At 46.8% G+C, this 27,536-nt stretch overlaps 3 protein-coding genes across 6 annotated transcripts in view; 1 reads left to right on the top strand and 2 right to left on the bottom strand.

Annotated features, from left to right (window-relative positions):
* The window catches only part of LOC121623658 (GTP-binding protein Rheb-like), a 7,518-nt gene extending 6,533 nt beyond the window's left edge, over positions 1–985 (bottom strand). The window contains exon 1 of the mRNA XM_041961023.1: positions 934–985. Coding sequence (XP_041816957.1) covers positions 934–985 — 52 coding nt within the window. The remainder of the gene's footprint in view (positions 1–933) is intronic.
* Positions 1–27,536, bottom strand: part of LOC121623616 (NACHT, LRR and PYD domains-containing protein 3-like) — a 377,011-nt gene that overhangs the window by 23,184 nt on the left and 326,291 nt on the right. The gene's annotated exons all lie outside the window — the stretch shown is intronic.
* eci2 (enoyl-CoA delta isomerase 2) lies at positions 1,456–7,791 on the top strand. Of its 2 annotated transcripts, none has more exons than XM_041961007.1 (12): positions 1,456–1,651; positions 1,862–2,005; positions 3,199–3,263; positions 3,779–3,882; positions 4,125–4,223; positions 4,597–4,788; positions 4,890–4,959; positions 5,158–5,260; positions 5,369–5,489; positions 5,594–5,683; positions 6,113–6,256; positions 6,875–7,791. In XM_041961007.1, the coding sequence occupies exons 2-12, from the start codon at positions 1,950–1,952 to the stop codon at positions 7,028–7,030; spliced, it is 1,200 nt and encodes a 399-aa protein (XP_041816941.1). In that variant the 5' UTR covers positions 1,456–1,651; positions 1,862–1,949; the 3' UTR covers positions 7,031–7,791. The 2 variants fall into 2 exon arrangements, with proteins under 2 accessions (XP_041816941.1, XP_041816942.1); XM_041961008.1 differs by having other exon boundaries at positions 1,460–1,651; positions 3,202–3,263.

Below are 27,536 nucleotides of genomic sequence, written 5' to 3'. Positions count from 1 at the left end.
CGTGATACAAAGCTGACAGAGCTGATCCTGTTCTTCAAGACCAACATTGTGGTTCAAATGTATTATGAGTCACATTTGAACAAAGTCTGTCGCAGTCTGACGTCTGAAATTCGTGTGAACACGTTTTTCAGAAATTGGATTTTGTCGTAGTTATGGTGAGATATGAGACAACGATACAGCCCGACATCGTCCTGACCAGACGAATGTACATTCAGTTCAGGGACCAGAAGGAAACCTGTAAACCCGAAGAAGAGAAAGGTACTCTTTGGTACTGTCAGGAGGAACAGTGAGGTTCCACAGACGGTGAGCTCTGATTGGTTGGGCTCCAACATGTAGTCTGTCAATGAAGTCACAGCAAGAATGAATGTGTCTGTAGATGACTATTCTCACACATAAATACTGTAACATATCAGCCAGGGGGCTATATCAGTTATATTAACTGTCTTCATCACACTTTGCTGGTATTGTGGAGTTTTGTACAAACTTAATTTGCCAGTAACAGTGAACACAGAGGGCCTTCCTGGATTGTCAGCCATGATGCTCTCAGCTGCAGCATCAGGACCACACCTGCCAGTACAATCTGATTGGCTGTCAGAGGACCAATCCCAGTTCGCGTCTCATTATGGTTGTAAGAATAGATCGACTGGCTGTAAGTTTGACATGAACGTCTCTCTTCATCTCTTCAGAGAGCAGCTTTTTATTACAGGAAAGTAGTTTTAGAGTACTATGAAGACAATACCAGCTGCCCTCCTGGTGCATGTTGTGTTTATGGTTCCCTGTGGACTAATGAGAGGATGGACAGTCCAAATATTCCCGGACAACATGCTTCCTATCAACTAATAGTAGATGCGTGGCTTCAGATCGGCATGCGCCGCAGTACCACGCCGCCCAGTGTGGTTATTCACAGCCGGACGTGACATGGCGAGGACTTACCCACCGATCTGTAGCCCAACACGGCGATTTTCCTGGATTTTGGCTGCGGCATGATCTTATTTCAGGCATCCAGACAGGCGGACAGAGCATCAGAGCTCCTGCATCATCTCTAGCCGAAGCAGCCTGGACTCACTGCATTATTAATGAGCGTTCAACGCCGATTGGCTACGCACACGCACAGAGGTGGGTCTTCATCGTGAACGTGCGTTCCGATTTGTTGAGAAAGGACGCACCTCTGACGGCCGTTGTCGAAACCCTTTTTCATTCGACAACTCAGATTGAAGGACGTATGTATTCAACCAATAGGAGAGCAGAGTATAGCCGAGTGGGCGGGAGCTGCAGTGTAAACAGCGGCTCCTCTGCTCAGTCAGCGGCTGCTGATTGGCTGCAGCTTGTCAGCGGTTCAGTGATCAGTTAGTTTAATGTTGGGATATTCATGTGGAAGTTAACGTTACTGAGAATAAATGCGCAAATAAATTCAGCAGGATTTAAATACACGATTCAGCTCTGCGTGCTTTACTCTTCGCTGTATGGAGAAATTAAATGGCAGAAAATGTGACTTGTCGGGGACAAATTTTATGTTAGAAATGAAGTTAAAGAAGTTTCTTTTAAAATGTTGCATCACGTTTATCCAGCAAAGCACATTACAGAGATTTAGAATTTATTATACATTTCTCACGAAGAACTGTCAATATGGCTCCACAATAACAGGCCTCAGGTACGAGAATGCAATTTACACTAATTATGTTTTCTTTGATACATTCTTATGCACTAGTGATGTATTATTTTGTATTTGTGTTTCCTTCAGATGTTTTTCTATTTGTCTTGTAGCTCTGTCTATAAACTCATTGCTATGGTCACTGTTGCGTTTACGTGCTGTTAATGTAAAACTGTTCTCGAAAATAAAGATTTCTTTTGTTTTTTTAAGCCGCCGGTAGCTGCGTTGTGGCTAAGCTAGTTAGCTCCTCCATCCTCAGCCCGTCCTCCTGCACTTCGGAACTCCTCTCTGGGTTTCAATGGCCGGGGTTGCCCTCAGGTTCTCTGCTCCCTGGCGTTTAGGGACATTAAGACGGTGAGAATCAGAAAATGTGAATGTCAGATAATGTTGGTGTAGTTTGAAGCTGTTTTTTTTGTGGTTTCGAGGCCAACTTTTACTCTTCCGAGGGGTCAAACTCGGTTTCTCAGTGACATCCACAGTGTAGCTGAGAGTTAGCTTGGCTAGCTAACTCAGCTCAGAGAGGCAGTCAGTGCTGCATGACAGACGGATGACTTCTTCAAGAAACTGTAATTCTGCTCTTTGATTGTCAGCAGCTTTGCAAGCACTTGGTAGCTTGATAGTTGACGGAATGATCGTAAGAGAAGCTAACAAGGTAGCATCAGTTTCTCTGGCTACAGCCAGTGCCAGCTAAACAACAGCAGCTATAGCTAGCTGTGCTAGCTGTGCTAGCTGTGAACTTTGCTCCAGATTCCCGGAGCAGGGTCAGAGGAGGAGGCTGACATGAGCTGATGTTCAGTTGGCCTTTGGTTTAATTCACTTCATTCATTATTTGATGAACTGAACAAACAGGAGTGGGGGGTGTCGATCCACAGGTCTGAAATATATTAACCAGTCAAACATTTAACGGCTGCAGCCTCTGAAAGGTGCGTGTCCTGCTTTTCTTCCTCCTGAATGATATAAACTGAAGATCTTTGACTTTTATACTGTTTGTTGAACAAAACAAGACATCTGGCTACAACTAAATTATTTTCTTCAATAATCTTTTAAATCTATGAAACTTTAAATGCAGGACAAGACCAAATGATTGTGTAAGACCAGCTGGAACCAGCAGATGATTTGGACTTTTGCATTAAGAATGAAATGGATCAACTGACTGATCACCTGCAGCTCTAATAGTGGAGCCACAGGCTGGATTTACAACAAAGTTCACATCCATTTAACCTAGAAATCCTCTTTGTTCAGGAGAAATCTACAGTCCAACACTCTGGACCCCATCAGTCTCTTTCTAAAATTAAGCATCTCAGCTTTAAGGTGCATTATTTTGTTCTTTGTTGTCCCACATGAATATGATCCAGTGAGTTCCACACGACGAGGAATAGAAATTTAGATTTGAAGAAAGAGAGCGCTGCTGTTGGATCGATAGTCGTCATCAGCAGAAACTCTGAGTTTTCAGGATCATATCAGGAGGGAAACACTCGGATTCTTGTGCACATGACTTTTAAGACTTTCGATAATTGCAGAAAGCGCTGAATGTTTTCTTCTGTCAGCAGCTTGGTCCGACTCTCCAGCCCCCCCCGTCTGACGTTCCACACCACAGCCTCTCCCATGATGGGTGAGTCTCTGCTGCAAGTTGTTTAGAACTGATCAGCTTCTGGTTCGGGGTTAAAAAACGTTAATTTTCTGCTCCTCGTCATTTAATTTGTATTCCTCTGAGATGAAGGAAAGAAAGAAGGAACGGGTTTGAGTGACTGGCAGAAACACCACGGCTTGTTTGATGTGTCTGAAATGATTCTTCACTTCATCTCACCAACAGAAAAACAGTCGAATCCTTTCAGAATCAAACAATCATTTCAGTCATTTATCTAAAATAGTGACAGGATGATAAGATTTGTGTTTGCGGCTCCTCCGACGCGACGATTTGTTGCTTTTCTCTGTTTTATTTCATCATAAAGTGAAGATTGAGAAATAAAAATGATGAAAGCTTAATAAAACCAACCAGTCAAAACATTTTCCAACACGCCCACGATGAAGCGAGTGATGAAGAGCAGTCGGCGTGTCACAGCTTCAGCTGCAGCTTCGTGTTGATGGGATGGTTGGCGCTCATAGTGACGGTCAGTGTGTGTTCAGGTGCGACGGTGGAGCAGTTCGAGCAGGCCAAGAGCAAACTGTCGACGCTGAAGAACGACCCGGGCAACGAGGTCAAGCTGAAGATCTACGCTCTGTTCAAGCAGGTGGGAGGTGTTCGGCTGTTCCGGCTGTTCCGGCTGTTCCGGCTGTTCCGGCTGTTCCAGTTTCAGTCAGTCGCTGCAGCTCAGAACTTCAGCAAAAACTTCAGTGAATTTAGATTTTATCTGATCCAGGTCACGTCCGGCTGGAACAGACAGAAATGTGATCTGAATGTCAGAAATTTAACGCTTGTTTAACTGCACTTATTGCACATCTAACCCTCTTCCTCCTCCTCGTCCCCCTGCAGGCCACTCAGGGTCCCTGCAACAGTCCCAAACCAGGCATGCTGGACTTTGTCAACAAGGTGAAGTGGGACGCGTGGAAATCTCTGGGCTCCATATCACAGGTACAGCTGCTCCAGGATCTGGCCCTGCGGGGTGTTCGTGTCACTGTCAGCCGTTATAAACGGCAGCAGGTGAAACAGAACGAGGCGGTTTCACCTGGAGGGGAAGCTCCGTGCTGGAACACCCGCCTCGTTCTGCTGGTTCTGTCTTAGACCGGTGGAACCGTAATCAAATACGGATGTTTGACATGAGTAAAGATCATCTCTGCTGCCGTTTGTGACCTGACGACTTAAACCTGCTAAAACCTTTCAGGATAAACCTCGAGCTCCTCATCACTGACCTGAAAATCTCTGGCGGTTGAAGACGTCTCCTCGGGACGCTGACCGACACCTTTCACAATAAGAGCTTCACGCTTTCACAAACCGTGTCTTTCAGGAAGAAGCCAGGCAGCAGTACTGCGACCTGATCGGCTCCCTGGTGGCGGCAGAAGGCGGAAGCTCCGCCCAGGTGGCCGCGCAGCCTGCCGGGAGCGGGACGGCGTACGAGACGCTGTTGGTCACTATGGAAGATGACATCACCACCATCAAACTGAACCGACCGGCCAAGAAAAACGCCATCACGACCGAGGTCGATTATTCTAAACTACGACTGCAGAGGAATCCTGTGGCGGCGCGTCGAGCTCATCGTTGTTGAGTATTTCTGACTCTGTCGCGTCTCTTTTCTCACAGATGTACAATGACATCATTGCAGCTCTGGAGCAGGCGGCTAAAGACGACTCAGTCATCACTGTTTTTACAGGTACGCACGCACGCACACACACAGCTGGGAAAGATGTGGTTTTAAAAAGGCCTCATTTAGCGCCCTGAGCGCAGACTCTCAGGCACAGGACAAACCAACTGGTGACATTTAGGATCACAGCTGAGCTTAAAGAACCATTCCCCCCCCAAAAAAAAATAAATCTAAAATCTGTGAAACCAAATCTGAACACCACTACAGGTGCTGGTGATTTTTACTGCAGTGGAAACGACCTCACCAACTTCACCAAGATCCCTGAGGGAGGGGTGGAGGAGACGGCCAGACGTGGTGGAGATCTGCTCAGGTGATCACTGATCCATCGATCGATGTTTTCATACGAATAGGAATAAAGGTGTCGGACAGTTTTGACTTCGTGTCTCTTCTTCTGTGGTTTTTCTCGTTCTCTCTGCAGGAAGTACGTCAAAGCCTACATTGACTTCCCGAAGCCGCTGGTTGCCGTGGTGAACGGACCGGCTGTAGGAATCTCCGTCACTCTGCTGGGACTGTTTGACCTGGTCTACGCTACAGAGAGGGTACACACACACGCACACACATGCACAGACACACACACACACACCTGACGTTTGTTGAGTTCAGAAATACGTTCTTCACATTAATCAGAGACTCCGTCCGTCAGGCCTCCTTCCACACTCCGTTCAGTCAGCTGGGTCAGAGTGCTGAAGGCTGCTCCTCCTACACCTTCCCCAAAATAATGGGCCCCGCCAAGGTACGCACACACACACACACACACACACACACACACACACACACACACACACAGAGTCCAGAGTCTCTCCTCCAGCACGTGACCTGCTGCAGAGTCTGTCTGTCTGTCTGTCGCTCTCTCTCTGCCTGTCTGTCTGTTAAACCGGTGCTGTCTCTCTCTCTCTCTCTGCCTGCCTGTCTTTCTGCCTGTCTGTCTGTTAAACCGCTGCTGTCTCTCTCTCTGCCTGTCTCTCTGTCTCCCTGCCTGTCTGTCCGCCTGTCTGTCTGTTAAACCGGTGCTCTCTCTCTCTCTCTCTCTCTCTCTCCCTGCCTGCCTGTCTGTCCACCTGCCTGCCTGTCTCCCTGCCTGTCTGTCCACCTGCCTGCCTGTCTCCCTGCCTGTGTGTCTGCCTGTCTGTCTGTTAAACCGCTGCTGTCTCTCCTCCTGCAGGCCAGTGAGATGCTGCTGTTCAATAAGAAGCTGACGGCGGCTCAGGCCTGTGAACTCGGTCTGGTCTCTGAGGTTTTCCCCGACAGCAGCTTCCAGTCGGAGGTTTGGACCAGACTGAAGGCGTACGCCAAGCTTCCTCCCAACGTACGTACACGCCCACTGATGCTCTGATGTCATCGTGTATCGACTCCCCTCCTGTAGTGTGGAGCGGTGCATACAGTCAAACTGAAGTTCAAAGACACTCCATGAACGAACTACAGCCTCATCTTCATCACCTGGGTTCCCAGCGTCAGCTGACACACGTCCTGACTGCTGCTGTCCACTGCTGTCCACTGCTGTCCACTGCTGTCCACTGCTGTCCTGCCTCTGATCTTTTAACACCAGGAAATGATGATTTCAACAGAATTAAATTAGAAAATGTAATTAACTGTCTCTCTCTCTCTCTGTCTGTCTGTCTGTCTCTCTGTCTGTCTGTCTGTCTGTCTCTCTCTCTGTCTGTCTGTCTCTCTCTCTGTCTGTCTGTCTGTCTCTGTCTGTCTCTCTCCCTGTCTCTCTCTCTGTCTCTCTGTCTCTCTGTCTCTCTCTCTGTCTGTCTGTCTCTCTCTCTCTCTCTCTGTCTCTCTCTCTGTCTGTCTGTCTCTCTCTCTCTCTCTCTGTCTGTCTGTCTGTCTGTCTGTCTCTCTGTCTGTCTGTCTGTCTGTCTGTCTCTCTCTCTGTCTGTCTGTCTGTCTGTCTGTCTGTCTGTCTCTGTCTGTCTCTCAGTCTCTGGCTCTCTCTAAACAGCTGATCCGGTCGATGGAGAAGGAGCGTCTTCACGCCGTGAACGATGCAGAGGTGGAGCGTCTGGTGGAGCGCTGGACGTCAGACGAGTGTTTCAATGCTGTCATGAACTTCTTCCAGGCCAGGGCCAAACTCTGAGAGAGAGACAGAGACAGAGAGAGAGAGACAGAGTGAGAGAGAGAGATTCCTTCTGAAATGAGACGTTCGAGTGACTCCAGTAAACTTGAGCCTCGTCAGTCGTCTTTTATGTCAGAAAGTTGCAGCTGTAGTGACAAATGATGATGAGGATGATGAAGCTCAGATTCAGCCCCTCGTCTTCTGCCTCTCTGGACTCACAAGCCGAACCGTCTCTGATGAATCTTTTTAGCCGCACTCAGCCGTTAACTGAAGGGAGAAATCACAAGTGCACACCTCTGAGTTTTCTACATTAACGTCTGCAGCACAGACATTGTCACACCTGTAAAACATCGGCCTCCCCCTCTGAACAGCTGGCCGACAGATGTTTGGGATCACCTGTATCGTTTTAAATACTCATAACAATGACGTAGGTTTGTTATTATTATTAATCATATTCTAGTCTGTTTGCGTTTTGTAGAAAATAAATCTGTTTCCGACGTCTGCGGATCACCACGGATCTCCTCGGGCTGTGAGGTTTCTTTAGATCTGTAGTCAGTGATGAGGATCTGATGTGGATTCAGACTCGCAGCTGCACAGTGTCACAGCTGCCTTCAGCTTCTATCTGTTATCTTCAGGATCATGTCAGCGTGGTCACACGAAGGAAACTCGGACGATTCAGTTTGTTGAAATGCCTTAAACACTTTGTGACGTCAGCGCTCGTCTTTGTTCTTCTTTCTTCATCACTCTGGTCAATAAAAGGACAGAATTTGTGCTGATTCAAATGAGGGGACTTGTGTTTTATGTAAATGAAGCATTGGTTACCATGGTGACCTACCTGGTTATACGTGAGACAGCTGTGTATGTAAGACTTTTTTTCATTTTCTATAATATGAAATAAGAGAAAACAAATCCAGTGATATAAATCTGTATTTCAGCAGGATTCTGGAGGAAAATCTTGTTTTGGGTGTTTAGTTTCTTCTGTTTTTGAGGCGGCTGCATGTAGTTTGACAGCTGATCCACCAGGTGGCAGCACTCACCTGAACATAAAGCAAAGCGCTGACCTCAGGATCTCTGCAGTCAGTGCAAAGCTAATGAAGCTGCTCTGCGTTAAAGGAGTAAACCTTGTTTCTGAGATGTGCTGAGAAAGTTCATAGAAATGAGTCCCGGAGTCGTTTTTGTACTTGAATCGTTGAATTTGATTGGAAGTTGTCACACTGGTGAACGATGCTGGTCAGACGGTTTCAGGTTGATCTCGTCTTTTTCGTTGAAAGTGTGTGTCTGCCCATAAAACACTGAAAATAGTCAGTCAGAATCAGTTCTCGTAACACGTTCTATGGTTTACAGACATGAGATTGAGCTCTTCAAACTGGTTTTCTCAGCTCATGTTTGATCTATAAAGATACATGAAGGTATGTCACCATGAGTAAAGCCTGTTCAGTGCGTTCACCTGTGAAGACTAATTACAGAAGAGGAGGAGATGAAACCTTCGCCAGGACAGGAGGGAACACAGATGAGTTATTTCAGTTCATTCAGGGTCACTATGCAGTGTCACTGTGATAAATAACACAGTGATGGGTTTTTGTGGCGTATTTGCAGCAGCGAGGACCGTCTCAGTCTGTCCCAGCGTCCAGGAGGATCCAGCAGAGACACGGATGAAGGTAACAAACAAATACCTGAACATGAAGTGAAATCCTCTTCCTGTCTTTCTGTCTGAGTTAGAGGATCAGATTAATGCCACTCTTTGTCTTCGTAAACCAGTTAGCTTAGCATAAAAGCTGGAGACGGCTAGCCTGGCTCTGGATTTGGGACTTTTAGACTTAACATATGAACTTTTGTCACTTTTCCCCAGTGATTTGATATGAAGGTATTTCCATCATGGTGAATTAAAGTGACGGATGGGCTTCAGAGGGGGTGACATGAGGGGTTCAGGTACCAATAGATGTCACTAAATCCTACACTGGACTCCATCACCACACATCTAAATGCTGGACCCAAGTCTAACATTGCACACTGTTATTTTGCATAACTGCACTACTGTGCGCACATTTTTAACTGCTCGAATGTTTATCCTGTATTACAGATGTTTATCCTGGATTGCTTAGTTCTATATTTTTATTTCACTATTTTTTCTTATATTGTTATTTTGTATTTTGTATTGTATTTTTACCTCCTACTTGAAAGTTCTTCTTTACTAGAAAGTAGTTCTTGTTCTTTTTTGCATGCCGTGTGTCCACCTTTTGAGCTGCTGGAACTGCAAATTTCTCTTTGGAGATGAATAAAGTATCTATCTCTCTATCTATCTACATGCTGGACCTTTAAGCTTGTGTTTCAAATGAGTTCCAGAGCACCTGGATCTTGGATTTTGACTAACTTCACGTTGTGGGAACGTTCTAAAACATGGCATGGAGCTCGTTAAGTCCATGAAATCTGAAATAAAATGAGTTTGAGAAAACGTTTGAGAAAAGAGTGAAGCCAAACGTGCGCTGTTCGACCAGCTGTCACTGTTGAGGCTTGTTTGAATAAACTTTATTGGAGTTGTCACTGGACAAACTGCCGGGGGTCCAGGCTTCAGTATGAGCTCCACGTTGTGGTTTCTCAGTTCACTCGTACAGTGTGAGAATAAAAGAGTCTGTCCACCTTAAATAGTTTGAAAATGACAGCTGGATCCCAGCTGCCATGTGTCGGCCTCGTCGGTGCTGTCGGCTACCGGAGCCCCCGCCCCCAGTTTAACGACCTGTGTGAGAGTGTAAAAGTTTGTAGTGACGGTTTCAGGAAGAGCAGAATGGATCTGAAAGAGGAAGATGTTTTCTGCTGTTCTGACCTCGCTCTGCTCCGCTTTGAAGCCCGAACAGGAAGCCGGACCAGCGGCCCCCGCGGGTCGCCGTTCTTAAATTCCGTTCTTGTCAGATTTAACAATGTCGTCCTGAGCCTCGGGACGTCCAGCGGGGTCTGCAGAGGCCTTTTAGTTCTTGTGTATTTATGAGGGACGCCACAGAGCTTTTCTTTTTTCTCTTCAGTCTGAAACATGTTGGGCTCTGCAGCCTCACCAGAGCAGCAAACACAAACCCTGATGTATAAATCTCAGCTCAGCCCCCCGCCTGGATCTGGACTGTACAGAGAAATAAGATACAAAGACCAGTCGATGTACCTGTCGCTGAGTGACGAACACCACCGACTCCAACACAGCGTCTCAGAAGGAAACAGTTTGTAGAGTTAAAACATCCATCTGTGCAGCTTCGGGGGGGAATCGAGGAACACATTTCCATAATGATGTGAGGAGACGATAAACACCCCGAGCAGCCTCCGCAGAAGTTATTAGAAAAGCACTGAGCTGGAAAACGAACTGTAAACAGGAGTTTTCATGAGAAGCTTTGGTAATTAATTTCATAATGAATTTGTGCATCATGACGTGAAGCAGCAGACTGATTCAGAGCCGACGAGGTGCGTGTCGGTTCCAGCTCTGCATCGTTTTACCATCCGCTTTCAGCCTGTCGGCCTTCTCCCAGCTGGGACGACAAAAACACGATGTGGAAAAGGTCCACGGTTTTATGAGACGTGAGCTCCAGAACATCTAAATGGACTAAATGGAAGGTGGAGAATGAAACTCAATGATTGTGAAGCTAAACTGCAGCGACACTCAGGTTAACAATATAAATGAATCCGTGTTTGGTCCGGTCATAAAAACAGGATCTCGCTGCCATCACAAGAACGAAATGCAGGAAGTGGAGGCGCTGCAGTGACGTCGCCCCGCAGAGTAAACATCTTAGCAGACACCACCTCATATTTATGTTATTCATTGTTTAAGTAGGCTACAAAAAGATTACCACATAGTCCTCATACACCCACCTGCACCCGACCTGACTGGACTCAACCTGACTGGATTCGGCCTGACTGGACTTGCCCTACTTGGACTGGACTCAACCTAACTGGACTTGGCCTGACTGGACTGGACTAAGCCTGACAGGCCTCGGCCTAATGGACTGGAATCTGCCTTACTAGACTGGACTCGACCTGACTGGACTCGACCGGACTGGACTGGACTCGGCCTGACTGGACTGGACTCGACCTGACTGGACTGGCCACGACCTGACAAGACTCAGCCTACTGGACTGGACTCGGCCTGGCTGGACTGGACTCAACCGGACTGGACTCAGCCTGACTGGACTGGACTCAGATCCTGACTGATCCTGAGCTGCAGTCTGGCTGATAGTTAGACCGGGTTTCCTGCCTGTCAGTGTTAATGATGGTTTTGGTTTTGGTGTATTATGGTCTTCTGGTCATTTGGTGTTTCTGCTGTTGTCATGACGAAACGTTCGTGTGAGCTGGTCGATTTTTGATGACTTCCTGTTGCGACACGTATCATGAACACAACCGTCACAGTGAGTGAAGGGAGACGACGTCGTGGTTTAATAACTCATCTGCAGCCTTTGGATGTTTGTGTGGAAAAGTTTAATCATCTTTATTCGACTTTTACAGCTTATTTATACTTTTTATTAATTTCTCAGAGTCCTCAGGAACACGTGAGCAACAGCAGCTGCTCAGATTTATTCCAGAGAGTCTTCAGAGGAACAAATCTAATATATTCCTGCACAATAACGTTTTCAATCAGGGCGGAACATTTTCTGAGATTACAGTTTGGGGAATAATTACTCTGTCAGAATCCGATCACGTACGCCTCCACGTCTCTCAGATATTAGCAAAGAGGAAAAAAGGCTTTCTGTGTGTGTGTGTGTGTGTGTGTGTGGTCTGTTGGGGGGGCACCCCTCAAATGAAATGCTGGACAGGTGTCTGGAAAATAAAAACAAACTTCTGCCGAGTCTGCACTTCCACCTTCCGCTCATCCTCTTCCTCTGCGACCCGTCAGTCACATCACTCTTGCCGCCCCCCCGGCGTCCTCGGAGGATTTCCTTCTGGTTTCTCTAGTTCTTTCTGTTTCTTCTCAGTCTTTCTCCCCTCAGCTCACAGGCCTCACAGACGGGGGGGGTATTGCGGTGATTTTCATTTTATTTTGCTAATTTAATGTCAGCGAGCTAACAGCGGAGCTAACTCACATGTTGCAGACAAGTAGACTCAGATCCTGCAGGTGGATGCTGGGGTGGGGGCGGGGCCATAGCAGCAGCAGAGCGAGCAGAGTTGATTAGAGGGTGCGTTTGATATATGACACAGTGAGAAACGTTGAAAATAACGTCGAAGCTTGGGTCGTTAGCTTTAAATCGTACTGGTGGTTCCTTCCACCTGTGCTGCTGCTGACTCATCAACACCTGTGAACTCTATTGTTCTTTGATTTCGCCAAGAAGAACCACAGACTGTGCCTCCAAATTTTAATTAATTTTCCAGTTGTTTCATTTGAAAGAATCTCGTTAAAGAAAACAGTTGTCTGTTTGCCCCCCCCGTGGTTTGGCTGTAACTGTAGACAGTCGAGCGGAGGTGGAGAACTCCCTCAAACTGTTGGAGGGCCAATCACAGGAGCCAGCTGACGGGCGCTCCCTGAAGGGACCAATCATCAATCAGTTTCTGTGACATTAGCCAATGACCTGCCATCTGTCAGACAGAGAGGGAGGAGGGGAAGTTTTTTATTTTTTTATGCTTTACGTCTCTTTCTCTCTCTCTTCATCACTTTGTCTTCACCTTCTTCACTTTTTTCTGTCGGATAAAAAAAGTTTGTTGATTTATTAACAAACTGAAGAGAGAAAAAGAGAACAGATAGAGAGAAAAGAGGCGATAGAGAGGAAGACGAGGAGAGAAGATGAAAGAGATGATGAGGACAGAAAGGAAACCGAGGACTCGTAGAACTGTGTCCTAAAACATCTTAATCTTAATGGTTCAGTCAGTGAGACGCAGGCGGCTGAGACGTCTCACTGCGTCAGTGTTGGACTGACAGGTGTGTGTGTGTCTGGCAGGTGAACTTTAAACAGGAGTTCAGGTGAAGTTCATCAGTGACTTTATGTAGGACAGCTTACAGGGGAGAAGCTCCAACACGGACGCGTCTCCCATAACATAACCTCATAGATCAACATGTACGGAGCGGTCCTCGGAGACGCCGAGTGCTGCAGGGGAGGAGAGGGCGAACGCTTTCAAAGCCGGCAACCGCAGAAAGAGATAATGCTGCGTTCGAGTCCGCTGGGAATATCCGTCGGAAGAGCTTCTGCGGTTAAAAGCGTCGAGTGTTTATGTTTGAACTCGTTTGAAGCATCAGGCTGGAGGTTTCTCTTCGTCTCATAATTATTCTCAGCCTTTTCACACTTTGTTGAAGCCGCTTCTCCTCAACCAGCAAACTGGCGGCTTCCTCCGGTTAGCTGCACCTGTGATGGCGCTGCAATGCATTCTGGTCTGCCTCCGCGGCTGCAGACCGTAGTGACCACTGATCTGTGGGTGGTGTCATATTGATGTATTTTAATCAAACGTCAGCAGAGTAAAATGTGAATCAGTGTTTTTCAATCAGCTGAATATTCTGGAGATATTTGGTAAAAGCTCAGTGGAGTCGATGTGAGGTGAAGATTATTTTATCTGCTATTCCAGAGATCGAGAGAGAACTTGTTTTCATACGGTGGCCAGTTGAGGACATCTCAGCTCTACGCTCGTCGGCTCACCTGTGATTCCAGCTAAGCGTTAGAGCTGGCATTTAGCTCAAAGCACAGCACGCACATGTTTGTGCGCCAACCTGGCTAACATTAGCATGCAAACAAGCCTGAAGCGGCTCATTATCGAGCATCAAGACGTGAAACCAAACTGACGGCGGAGTTATCGTCGTCACTTCCTGCACACTTTACTTCAGAGAAATCTGATTTTTCTCCAGGCAGCTTGGTGGACAACTGCAAATACTGCAATACCCATGATCCTCGGCGGCTGTTGCTACGGAGATGTGTGAATCAGAGCTGCGGTGACTTCAAAAGTGAATCAACTGTTTATTCAACAGTGTAAAAGCTTCAGCTCACTGTTAGCAGAGCACACTGCACAGCGTGAAGCTCTGCGATTGGATGTTTGTGAGTGAAATGCATCTTGGGAGTCGTCCGAAAATAAAATAAACATATTTTCAGCATTCTTCTGATAACTGATTTGTGTCTCACCTCCCGCCATCATTTCATGTCCTCCTTTAACTCTCTTCTGTCTCAGATAATAAACGGCTTCCTTTGCTGCTCTGCAGGTGGAGTTTGATTTAAAGGAGGAGCAGGTGGTGACAGGGAGGAAGGAGCTACACTCGTTTTCTCCTCCTCCATCATTCATCACATAAATCACCTCCTCTGTCTTGAAGAAAGTGAAGAAAAGACGGTGAAAGACAAATTTAAAGAGGGACAGAAGAGAAAACAGGAAAAGAGAAAATAAAAGGAAAGAAAGGAGGAAAAAAGAAACGAGACAGACAAAAGGAAGAAATGAAGGACAAAGTAAGTGAAGAGGAGGAGAGAGGAGGAGAGAGGAGGAACTGCAAGAAAAGAGGAGCAAAGACAGCTAGAAAGTAGGAGAGAAGGAAGTGAGGAGAAGGTGACATCTTTCCTTTCTCATTCATATCGAGGTGACGAGAGAACAGATGTGCAGCTGCAGACATGTTTTACAGCTCCATAACTGACTGGGAGGAAGAGGAGGACGAGGAGGAGGCAGCAGAGGGAGAAAGATGGCAGAAGAGGAAAGTCGACAAGAGGGGATGAAAGGAAAGGACATAGGAGAAGAGAGGAGGAAACAAGGAAAGAAAAGGAAAAGAGGAGATGAGAGGAAATGAGAGGGGGAGACAATGAAAGGAGGAGATGAGAGGAAAAGAAAGGAGGGAAGGAGAGGAGAGGAGGGAGGAAAAGGACAGGAAAAGAGGAGAGATGATAGAAGGAAATGAGAGTAGAGAAGAAGGAAAGGAAAGGAGGAAACAAAAAACAGGAGAGGAGATGAAACAAAGACATAGGACAGGAAAGGAGGAAGGAAGAGCAGGAGAGGAAACAAAGACATAGGAAAAGAAAGGAGGAGAGGAGAGGAGGGAGGAAAAGGACAGGAAAAGAGGAGAGATGATAGAAGGAAATGAGAGTAGAGAAGAAGGAAAGGAAAGGAGGAAACAAAAACAGGAGAGGAGATGAAACAAAGACATAGGACAGGAAAGGAGGAGAGGAGACGAAAAGGAAGAATGGAGAGTAGAAATCGTTTTTAAGCACTTCAGGAGGAATAGAGAGGAAAGGAGAGAAGGTCACGAGGAGGTGGAAACAGGAGAAACATATGTTGGATGGATGATTGAAGGAGGAGGGAGGACGAAAGAAAGACGGACGGGGTGAAGGTGAGAGGTGGACGAGAGAGGTTAGGAGCTGTCACTCAGAGAAGAGGGAGAGGAGGGACAGGAAGTCATGGATCTGTTTTCATAGTGTTGAGTTTCCAGGAGCTTTAGTGGAGAACAGGAAGAGAAGAAGCAAAAACAAGAGAACAGGAAGACATGAAGGACATGAAAAGTGACAAAAAGAACCTCTTTACTTCAACACACCTGTGGTTTCAAGGCTGAACCTGAAGACAAAAGACAGACAAAGAGACTGAAGAGTTTCTGCCTCATTGATAAAAAGTCAGAGGTGCAAGACATCCAATCAGAGAGCTGCGCTTCCTGTTGCCATGCGGCTGACGGCGGGATCAGGCTACAGGTTGATGTTTGTAGATTGATGGACTGATTCATCGATCAGTGAGTTCACTGTTAGAAATGAGACACGCCTCTAAATCTGGCAAATCTTATTCTTCATTCTAAATCTTAAGCCGCTTCATTAATGATTGACAGACCAGAATCGCTCGCTGTTCTGACTCTGGGTGCCCACGCTGGGCCAAAGCTGACCCGAGAGCTGATTATCAGTCCTGGTTTGGTGGCTGAGCCAGCTCTGTTTTAGGCGAGCCGGACTGTGAGCGGTGTAACCAAACCCGTCCTGCTGCGCCCCCTGGAGCTCATGTTGGGGTATCTTCAGGTTGGCCTTGTGGAAGCTGTTTTCACTCTCTTTGCAGCAGTTTTTGTGCAGAGTGTTTAAGTTTGTGGTGATTTAAAGTGACTTTCCCTCCACTCGTCTGTCCTGAGCTGACTCTCAGCTCCGCAGTAATCCCTCTGAACAGAAATATAGGCCCAGTCCACGGGCCGTCTCAGGGGGACGGAGGTTACCCAGGGAGAGACGGAGCGAGGGATGTTTTCCTCCGACTTTACAACATGAGCGTCAGGGTCGATCGCCCACTGAACCAATCAGATTGATGCGTTTCTAGGTTGAGTTCCTCCAAAGTTTAAAGGAGACAGAAGCTGAAACTTTACAGCTGAAAATCAAAGAAAGAAGAGCTGAATTAACCTGAACCGGCCCCCAAACATCAAACCAGGACTCTGAGGAGGAGGAAGAGGAGGAGGAGAGCAGATAAAAGAAACACTTCACTTATGAAGAACAGCAGAAAGGCTGGGGGAGAGCCATAAAGAAAGGAGGAGAGTTCACGTGAGGTGTTGTCCTTCTAAACCCACCCCCCCAAAACACCTGAAGTCACTGCCTGGCTCCTGCTGGAGGAGGCGACGAGGGAGCACTGTGGAGGTGTGAACCGTGCTGCTGTGTTGGCCGCTGATCCAGAGTCTGTGGGTCAGGAGGTGTGAGCTGTGCCGCTGTGTTGGCCGCTGATCCAGAGTCTGTGGGTCAGGAGGTGTGAGCTGTGCTGCTGATCCAGAGTCTGTGGATACCAAACATTATCATAATGAATGTAAACAACCAACATGGCTTTGTTAGTGTAGTTTCAGTAGCTTTAGCAACATATCTGCCTCACCTTGAGGAAGACTCCGGTCACGTGCGATCAGTGCATGTGGGTAGGCAGGTACGTAGGTAGACGGGCAGGTAGGCCATCCAGTCATTTCATTGGGCCAAATGAAGTGACGTATTACAGGCCTGCAGCAGTCACAGAAACCAGTTGCTTTATTTTGAAAAACTGAAGTTGAGAAAAATGTGTGTAGTTTGAAGTCTTCATTCTCGTGTTGTCTGACCAGCAGCCGAAACCCAAACATACCCAGTTTACTGTGATAGAAAACAGGCAGCTCTTCTCCACCTGGTCACTGACACAGGTTCACTATCGGCACACCTCTTCTCCTTCTTTCGCTCCAGTGTGTCCTGTGCGGACCTGCTCCTGGTCTCAGTTTCGAGCAGGTTTTGGTGACCTTGCCGAGGACGTGCCGCCTGTGTTCTCACATCACGGAGATCCTCCTCCCACCGGAGACTCCGCTCGCTCCGCAGTCAGCAGATTTACATTCAGATGACTGCGCTGTGGTGTGTGCGCCGCCCAGGCCGCTGGAATGTAAATTTACCCATGGATCAGCTGAGGACTCGCGTCGTTTGAAGAGGGAGGAGGAAGATGTGATCGCAGCCCCACACCTGTCCTCACATGACATGTACCAGTCGCTCTGAAAGCTTCATCACCAGGTCACGCTGCTGCAGGACCTTAAACGTCTGTTAACGTGAAAGCGGCCATGCTGGCAGCTGTGTGGCTGCATTCAGACACGTCAGCGCTTTCAGCTACATGTTAGCATCTGCACGCTAACATGCTGATGTGCAGCAGGTATAATGTTTACCATGTGTACCATTTTGGGTTAGCATGTTAGCATGCTAACCAGCAGTCACTGATGTATTTCTGTGTGGACCGAAGTGCTGAACTGACAGACTGAATGATGTTATCATTATTGAATAAAAACAGAAATCTGTTTTACAAGAGACCTTGAGGATGATGATGATGATGGCTGTTACTCGATACTCGTGTCTCTGTGTTGGTCTGAATGAGATGCTAACAGACGCTGAACCAAAGAGCGCAGAGCAGCAGCAGAGCACACGGCACATACAGCAGGTGCTTCTGGCTGCTGGTCGCCGTCATAAAGCCACTGAGCTTTAATCACTCTCTGATGCCATGACCGAACTCAGCTGTTCACAGACAACCAGCTGTGCTCCAGCTGCTGCTGCAAAGCACCACCTGGTACTGACTCATACACCATGAAACAGTTTCATTTTCATTTCAGTCCAACTGTAGAGCAAGCAATCTGTCTGTCTGTCTCTGTCTGTCTGTCTAAAACTGGTGGGATATTGTAATATTCCTGTGTTGTTAGTAATGTTTGAAAAAGGAAAGCACTGGTGGTGTGGGTCTGGAACTGCTGGGTCCAGAACTGCAGGGCTGTCTGGCTCTGCAGGCCGGCGATATTGAGAAAGCTGCGAGCTGGAGACCAAACAATCGACCTGTTTTGCACAAGCAGTGGTGAGACTTCAGGCCATCCACATCACTCATTTGGTACATAACAGACGGCTCTGATCTGTTCACGATGGCAGAACATCATTATCTTGTGTTCGAGCTGATTTTTGAAATCTCAGATTATGGTTGTTTTTTTTCTAACAGGGGCCCTAACAGTCCTCATAGTCTTTGAGAATCTCACACAAAGTTTGACAGGACTCAGGAGGAATCTTTAAAAAGCGTGTGTGCTGCTGCTCAGCTCAGTGGAGGTGTGGCCGCCGTGGTCCTCGCGATGACCTGGTGCTAAAACACCCGGCAGCAGTGAGACGAACCAGCGGCCGTCTCAGGTCACAAACTCGTCACCGAGAAAAAAGGAAAACCTCATTGAGATTCAGAGAAGAGGGCTCGACTCGCCCCGATTTGACTCGCCTCTGAGCCGCCGCAGAGGAAGATCAGACTCTTCAGACGGCAGATCCTTCTTCGTGTCCTTCCTCCTCGGGCTCACAGAGGCGGTAATGAGTCACGGTCGAATTATAACCGACCGCCAGCGGCTGGTTGCTGTTTCAGAAGACGCCCTGCGCAGCTTCTGGTTCGTTGACTTCACTGCAGTGTGGTTTGGTTCTGTGTTTCAGATCAAAGTCTGATCTGTTACCCAGAAACTGGAGGCGTTTGATGGCTGTTTCACTTCAGTGCTTCTGCTTTCCATTAACACACTGTTTAAACTGGGACCTGACCAGTAAACTACACACCAGAACACATCAAAACACTTTAAATGTCCCTAATTTATCATTTCAATGGTCATTATCCATAAAAATGTCACAGCTTCAAACTCAGGACTCCTGCAGGAGTTACTGAAGGATTATTTGATTCCCTTCATGTAGATTGACGTTGTTATTAGTTATTGAATGGAGCCACGTTTTTATGATCAGACCCGTTTGTTTGTATGATGCACGCACACACGAGGACGTGGCGACATGATTAATATCCTGCTGCTGATTCGACGCTGTTCTGCTGATCGATAGGAGGCGGCAACACGCTAAGAAACACAGCAAAGCATCAATGAGCTTTGACTGTAACATCGAATGCAAACAGGAGGATGTTTAGAAGGAAACTCCACAGAGCAGCTTGAACGGCACAAAGACCCCCTGACTCAATAAAACTGAGGCGTGAGATGAAGGAAAAACTGCTTTTAACATGCAGACAACATGAGGGAAGCTTCCCAGAACGTTCAGGGAACGTAACAAAAACGTTAGTTTGACGTCACTTTGTCGTGTTTGTCTGCGAGTGTGACGACCAGAAGTCAAAGAGACTCACAGATCACACAGATTCAAGTCTGAACATGTCAGAAGGTCAGACTAAAGTCAGCTGAGCAATAATCTGAATTCACATATCAGCAGAGATAAAAACACTGAACAACAGCAGGAAGAATAAAGGCTGAAAGCTCGTCTGCAGGAGAACAGACAAGCTGGCAAACAGGTGTGACAGCAGGACTATAAGTACTGGGAGGTCTGATTGGATAATCAAGGACAGGTGATGATAAAACTGCCGGGAAACTGAACAATGACAGGAAGTAAAACACACGGTAAAGCATAAAGGAGAGCTACTACAAAATAAAACAGGAAATGCAGTTAACGAGAGTCCGTGCACGTCAATCCACAGCCAGGCGAGCATGCCCCCCTCTTTCCAGTATTTATGCTATGCTAAGCTAACTGGCTGCTTATTTACTCCACAGACGTGAGAGTTTTATCGATCTTCTCATCTAGCTCTGATAAGAAAGGAAGGATTTTCTTTGAAACGTTAGAATGTCAGCTGACGTACAGATGATGTCACTGGATCCTGGTTCATGGTGTCAATCATCGATGAAGGTTCCCGTTAACTCAGGTGTGTTTAAAATTCACCTGCTGTGCATCAAACAGTTAAGAAACTAATTAGCCAAAGCCCTAAGTTTTCTGCTCATTTGTACTTTCAGATGGAAACTCCACTCAAACCTTAAAATGTTCCACATGTTTCAGACATTATGGGATTGATTCAGCTTCTCAGTCTCATTCATACTAATTAGACCCTTTTCCAGTTTTCCAGCTCTTCATCTGCCGCCGGCTACGTCTTCATGCTAAGTTAAGCCAGATGTGCAGTTTAGCTTCCACTGGTTCTTCATCATCTCTGTTCAGACTCCTGCAGCTCTTATCTGCTCGTTTATTCCTTCAGCCAGAAACTTCATTTAAACCTTAAAATATCCCACATCTTTCATACATTTACAGCCAGTCGAGCAATTTAGCGTTTCAAACATCCAGCATTCACGCCACAGTTTGTTCAGAAACAACCTTTTCTGGTGGTGACTGATGTTGAATTAATTTACATTTCCAACCATAACTGACCCTGACTCAATACTGATTCAACCATCATCTACAAAGTCACACATTTTGGTGGACATATTTACCAAATAGACTAAAAAATGACTAAATCAAGACGTTCATGACTCACTCATGAGTTTACTGCTGAAACACAGACTGAAACACAGACAGGCTGAAACACAGACTGGCTGACACACAGACAGACTGAAACACAGACTGAAACACAGGCTGAAACGCAGACAGACTGAAACACAGACAGGCTGAAACACAGACAGACTGAAACACAGGCTGAAACACAGACAGGCTGAAACACAGAGTGAAACACAGACAGGCTGAAACACAGACAGACTGAAACACAGACAGGCTGAAACACAGACTGAGACACAGACAGGCTGAAACACAGACAGGCTGAAACACAGACTGAAACACAGACAGGCTGAAACACAGACTGAGACACAGACAGACTGAAACACAGAAATACTGAAACACAGACAGGCTGAAACACAGACTGAAACACAGACAGGCTGAAACACAGACTGAAACACGGACAGACTGAAACACAGACAGACTGAAACACAGACTGAAACACAGACATTCTGAAACACAGACAGGCTGAAACACAGACTGACTGAAACACAGACAGGCTGAAACACAGACTGAAACACAGACTGACTGAAACACAGACTGACTGAAACACAGACTGCCACACAGACTGAAACACAGACTGAAACACAGACAGGCTGAAACATGGACAGGGTGAAACATGGACAGGCTGAAACACAGTGCTGAACTGTATATGAGGAGGTCCACACACTACACCGTGTGTTGTTGGCAGATGTTTGTATTATTAGATTGTTAAAAATGACCTTTGCACATGTTGCAATATAAATAATAAAAATCATGAAACTGTATTGAAACACATTTGAATAGCTGACAGATTAGCAGCGAAATAAAGCGGGCAGCAGGGAACGTCAGGGTAGCATTGTTAAAATGAACCTGAGAACATTAGCTCCTGTGCTCGTTAGAACGTTGTGGGAAAGTTCTGACAGAACCTGTGAGGAACGATCCGAGAATGTTACTGCAACGTTTGTGTTAGCTGGGTGGTTTAGATTCTCGTTGAAATGAGCGTTAAGCAGCTGGATGGAAGGCGGCTGCTCTGGTTTATTTGCTTGTATTGTTTACTGTCCTCGTTAAGGGGTCGTCCTCATGTCAAACACCGGCCAGCCAATCAGAAACTGGCCGCTCCAAATCTTTGCTAAAGTTTGGACGTGTTTCACTCAGCGATCACCGCAGCTCTCCGAGCACTTCATCTTCCTCTGGTCACTCTCAGATGTGTTTGTTTTCTTTTCCGGTCCCGGGCCGACCTGTGCCGAGGCGTACCTGTGCGACCTGATGTGACCCCGCCCGCCCGGTCGCCCCCGCACTCCTTCATTAAAGCCAGTGAACCACTTCAACGAGTTCACATCGACTCCACAGGCGGCTGCAGCCTCCGCGGGGCCACATCAGGACACACACACACACACACACACACACTCTCATTTGAAGTGGCTGGAGGTGTTTCATTTCATTTCTCATTCAGTCCATGTATTTCTGAGGGAGGCCTGTTCTGCTATGCATGAGGGACATTTACATTAAACAGTGTTTCGACCTACATACAAAATGACTGCAGAGAGGAAAACAGAGGAGAGGATGGCTGTGAGAAAGGGAGAGGTGAGGAGAGGTGTTGAAAGAAGGGGAAAAGAAAGGAGCGACAGAAATGTGACAGGGAGAGAGGCGTTGAGTGACTCGCTGTCGGCTGAATTTGAATATGAAAGCGTGATTTTTTTCTATATTGCAGCCTGAAAGTGCGGCACTAACGGGACGACACACAAGTTCACACCATGAACTGAAATGAACCCATGAAGAAACAGTCTCCAGTCCAGTGAATCTCTCGCGCTCTTGTTTGATATGTGATCCGAAGCGTAAATATTTCCTCAGATTTTCTGGGATTACGGTTTTTAATTTTGCTAAGACGCCTCGACCTGATTTCTCCCCCAGAATTCCAACATCCGACCATCCTGCAGCCAGAAACTGAGTCAACAACCAATGAGTGCTTTCGCCTGCGTGCACACCTTCCTTATCATCTCTACCTGGACACCTGTGAACCCTCACTCTGCATCTTTACTCCTCCTGGCCTTCCTCTGCTCCGGCCGAACGACCGAAGAACAGAAGACAAGACAAAAGGGACAGCGAGTCGAACTCTGTCAGTCATCATCGTGGGACTTGAAGGGTTCAAAACCGATCCTGAACTGGCCTCTTCCTCCTACACAGGTATGCACTATATTTTATTTATGAAATACATTTTAGATCGAGATATGAAAACTGTTACTGAGCAACCGAACCTGTTCGTTGTCAGCAAACATGTGACCTCTGTGAACGAACCGGACTGAACAGTGGTTTGTCTCACCGTCTTCACGATCGTTATTAATGTCACGAATAGATCCGTTACCTCATCGCTGTGCAACCGTTGTTTCCAAAACAAATGCAAGCGGCGATCTGTACGACAGGAGGCTCATCACCTGATTCAGACCAGAGCAAACGAGCTGTAGGTGTGAAACCGCCGCGGTCAGTGCGGAGAGGCTAATATGGGAGAAATGGGATCTCTTTTCCTAGTTCTGCCGCCGTGCTCTGGATCAGCTGGAGAGGCTTTAGTAACTTACTAGAGTCTTTGGAGACCTTTAGAGGGCTAAAGAGTTCATTTATTGCTCCACTGTTGAAGATACAGAAATAGTAGCTGGGTAAATTACATGTTCTCGCAGGTGGAAAATTGCAGGAATCTGGGTGCATGGGGGTTAGCGATGAAAAGTCGCCAACCAACACCCCATCCGGAGGAGGCTGCTCCTCCAGCCGCCTTTTAAAGTGGTCCAGCAGGGATCAGCTGAGGATTCTCCGCCTCTGTGTCACTTCAGGAAGAGTTCAGCCCGCCGTCGTCCAGCCCGAGGACGGAGAACACGCGTCTATCTGCTTTTAATCCTATCGTCTCGTCTGCACTCCGCTTCAAACTCTCCACGGCAGCTCTCAGACCAGCTCGATCGAGGGATGAGGTATAAACACATAAAAGTCAAACCACGGGAGCGCGATGTCCCAAAACATTCATTTGATCTACATAATGCATTACAGCTTTTTCTGGCGGTGGTTGGAAGGCATGTTTAAATTAAGCTGTATGGGGTGGAGAGGCCTTTAGAGCTGCTGGTTCGACTCAAAAAGCTGCTTCGTTTACATTATGCATCACTGTAAAAGCTACTGGACCACTTCTGATGAGTTTTGGGGAGATGAAGGGAATGATGAACTGAGGACACCCCGGCTGAACAGAAATACTCTCCTCTCATCTTAGATCATGCTAACATCTGGGCAGACGTGGGCAACTTTTTCAGCTTGATGCAGGTAAACCGGCATCACAGGTGAGACAGGGTTAGCTCCCAGTTAAAACTGGGCTTTATTCTCCTCACACTGCCACAGAACAGCATTATTACCACATGTTCACAACTTCAACCCAACCTTCATCTGAGCACCTGAAGAATCAGCACCTACGACATGCAAAAATGGCTTGAGGTGGGTCTAAGGGGCGACGTCGTGACCCCAGTGGCCTTTCCTCCATCACCACCGTGTCAGATTTTCCACTTGTGCACATAAAAAATATCAAAATACACTTTTCCTATTAAATTTCCTGATCCCATTCCTGCTCCTCAGAGGATGGACTCTTTAGGTTTTAATGGCCCATACTTTTTACTGTAACTCTGCATCTGTAGCTCCTAAAGGCCTCAGTATGCTTCACAGTGCTTGTCAGACCATCCAACAGCAACAGCAACCTGCTTTCAGGAGAGCCAATCAGAACAGTCACGCTCACGCTTCTCAGTGATTGGTCAGCAGGTGAGGAGCTTCATCTCAGCCCGCCCTCTGACCGTGAGAAGAGTCTTTTCTCTTTGAGGCAGTTTTCGGTCTGTCGGCCTCCTCGTACAGGGGGTGCAGTGTGTGGAAGGGTTGCTGGGTTTCACGCTGAGCTCCTCGTCTCATCAGGCTCTTACATGCAGATCGTTTCTTATCTTTACTCCCGATGTTCAGACGTTTCCCCAGCGCTGCTGTAAAAACCTGCCTCTTCAACCTTTGGCTGGAGTGCTTCAGTGTTTTATTGGACCTCACATAAAGCAAAAGAGCTTACGAACGTGGAAACCTTAAATTAAACCTAAACCTGAAAAGCAGCACAAACAGCGGTTACAGTTTCCCAGTTAAAGGCAGCCATGTGTGGTTCCTGCGCTGATGAGTTTCTCTGAGCCGCCGCTCTCTAACCCGTGACGTCACGCGGACACAGAAACTTTGAGCTCCTCCGCCGAGCGTGAAATGGAGACCGACTTTGTGGACTCATAAAATGTTTGAGGTTTTAAATCCAATTCGGCCGTTTCCGCTGCGGCAGCGCTCGCAGTTATGAAGCAGAAAATTTGCTCACATCCCTGGAAATCCCCGCTGCGCTGCGCGTGCACAGGACCTCCCGCTGCATTCAGCCTTCCTTTAACCTTTATTCATCCGGGGAGCGTCGACGGAGCAGGCAGCTCCACGCTTTCACACATCGGCAGTGAGCGCCGAGCAGCTCAAACACAAACCCAAAGCCTTTTTACAAATTCATGCTGTCTGCAGTGTCAGTCGAAATGCAGTGTTTTCAAACCTCGTTTTGTTTTCATCGTCCACAAATCGGGAAGACGTGTCCCCTGTTTCCCATCAGCAGGGCTGTAGCCAGGATTTAAAACATGGATCTAGCATCCCCTCCAGATTACCGGAGCCACCGCGGGGGCCAGAGCTGCTCTGACTGGTGCTGAATGGAGTCCAAATCGAATCAAATCAGCATAAAGGCCTTCAAAACCGACCTGAATCTGACAGCTCTGAGCCGGATCCAGGTCACATTCGATCCTCCTTTACAGGAACAGAGCCAAGTGTGCCGACACCCAGCGGCTATAGACTTGAACCAGCTGGATCTGATCTAATTTTGCCTCAAAGGGTGCAATTTCATTTTTAAAAATCTATTTTATGTGTATTAATTGTTTTCTTAGTGTCATTAATTGAGTGAACGCTACCATTTCTCTCTGTTTTGCTTTGTTTCTCATTTCAGTATTAATTCCATCAGCTGATCAGATCCAGAATCCTGGTCAGACCTCTTTGTGGAAACGTTTTCCAGCGTTACGCTCGTGCAGTTCACGCCCTGCTGTGTCGTTGCCACTAAAAACGCCATCCTTCCGATTTCCTGTGGATTTTGTTCTGTTTCACAAGACCTGTAACAGCGCCCCCTACTGTGTAACAGTCCTCAGTGGCAGTTAGCGTCATAAATGACCCGTATTGTGCACAGTATTGAAAATAGTTACAGATACTAGTTACTTCTGTCAAAGGTAATTGGATTTGTTTACAAATTGCTACACATAAAAGTAACTAGTTACAATGGAGCTTTGCATTACTTTTAGTTGCACACATATAGCTTTAATATTTTAGTGCTTAGTGACAACGTCAGAGTTTATCTGTCACGCTTCTCATTATCTCTGTGGTGATAGGAGTTATTAATACTCCCGACCACCAGAGGGCAGCAGTGACTTGTGCTCCTACCTGTAAGACATCGCGTATTGACTTGGTGAGACAGCAGGATTTGGTACAAAGTGGTACTTTAACGTCATCTCAAAGGCACTTTGTTATTCCTCTCTTCTATTGGTGGATTTAGTGGTCAATAACTTCCAGCAGTCCTTCAGCAGTGCTTCTAGTGGTCATTTAGGAGATTCTACAAGTCTTTTAGGTGGGTCTTGTGGTCAAAGAGGAGGTTTTACTATTCCTGCAGGTAGTTCTAGTGGTCCTTTAGGAAGTTATAGTTGTCACTGAGGAAGTTCTAGTGGTCTGTTAGGCATCGGATAACTGGGTTTTAGAGGTCCTTTAAGATCTTCTGGTCATTGTACTTCTACGGTTTTACTTTTAGGTGAATCTGGTGGTCAATGAAGAGGTTCTAGGGGTCCTTTACATGGTTCCTAATGGTCAGTGTCAAGTAGGTTCCACACAAAATCTTAATCTCTTGTTCAAACTGTCATTAAGGAGGTTCTTTAAATGGTTCTAGTAACCATTGAGGATTCTCTAGTGGTCTTTTAGGAAGTTTTAGTGGTCAGTGAAGAGGTTTAATGGATCCGTAGGTGGTCCCTGTGGCCAATACTAATGGACACTAATGGTGATTGAGGACATTTTAGTTGTGTTAAAGAAGCTTCTGATGGTCACTGAGTGGATTACAGGCATCTTCTAGGTGAATCTAGTGGTTACTGAGGCGGTTCTAGGGGTTTTTGAGGTGTTTCTTGAGGTCCTTGGTTGGTTCTTTAGGTAGCGAGAGAGGTTTAAGAGGTCCTTTAGGTAGTTCTCATTGTTATCGAGGAGGTTCTAGAAGTCTTTTGGGTGGTTCTTGGGGTTTTCTAAGACAATAAAGTGGTTAAGTCCTGTGGTTGGCTCAACACCTATGTGAGATTTTGGAGCAGCTTATTAGAAATCAAGACGCCAAATGTCTGTTGGAAGAATGTTTTCATCCCTCCAGTCGAGCTGTGTGGTAGAACGCTGACAAATTTAATGTTGAGGTTTAACATGAACACAACATGTTTCACGCGCTTCATACCCTCCAGGCTGAGAGACAGATGAGTATGTTCTGCTTATCAAACAGCAGCGGGCACATTGTGGTGATGACATTCACAGAGCTGTGAGGCAGCTGTGGCTCGGGGGGGGAGCGCCGTCGTCCACTAATCAGAAGGTCGGAGGTTCAATCTGGCTCCTGCAGACTTAATATTACAGACACCCAGAGATGCCTGCACAGTGTTTGAGCGCCTGCACTGTAGCCTCTGCAACCAGTGTTTGAAAGTGTGGGTGAATGCTGGCTTGTGTAAAGAGGGTCGGCAAAACCAGAAAAGCTATAAAATGCAGATAATGTACCATTAACATGTAGTGTGGCAAGCCTG

Source organism: Chelmon rostratus, chromosome 20 (assembly GCF_017976325.1).
Source record: "Chelmon rostratus isolate fCheRos1 chromosome 20, fCheRos1.pri, whole genome shotgun sequence".
In the NCBI taxonomy this organism is placed as follows: domain Eukaryota; kingdom Metazoa; phylum Chordata; class Actinopteri; order Chaetodontiformes; family Chaetodontidae; genus Chelmon; species Chelmon rostratus.
The sequence above is the reverse complement of the archived record's forward strand: the minus strand, read 5'-3'. Positions and strand labels throughout refer to the sequence as shown.

What these genes read in the sequence shown, in the direction of transcription:
- eci2 (XM_041961007.1), top strand. Translation starts at nt 1,950, where the DNA reads ATGGCCGGGGTTGCCCTCAGGTTCTCTGCTCCCTGGCGTTTAGGGACA. An exon ending in TGGTCTACGCTACAGAGAGG is followed by an intron (nt 5,490 to 5,593) that starts GTACACACACAC and finishes TCCGTCCGTCAG; the next exon opens with GCCTCCTTCCACACTCCGTT. An exon ending in AAATAATGGGCCCCGCCAAG is followed by an intron (nt 5,684 to 6,112) that starts GTACGCACACAC and finishes CTCCTCCTGCAG; the next exon opens with GCCAGTGAGATGCTGCTGTT.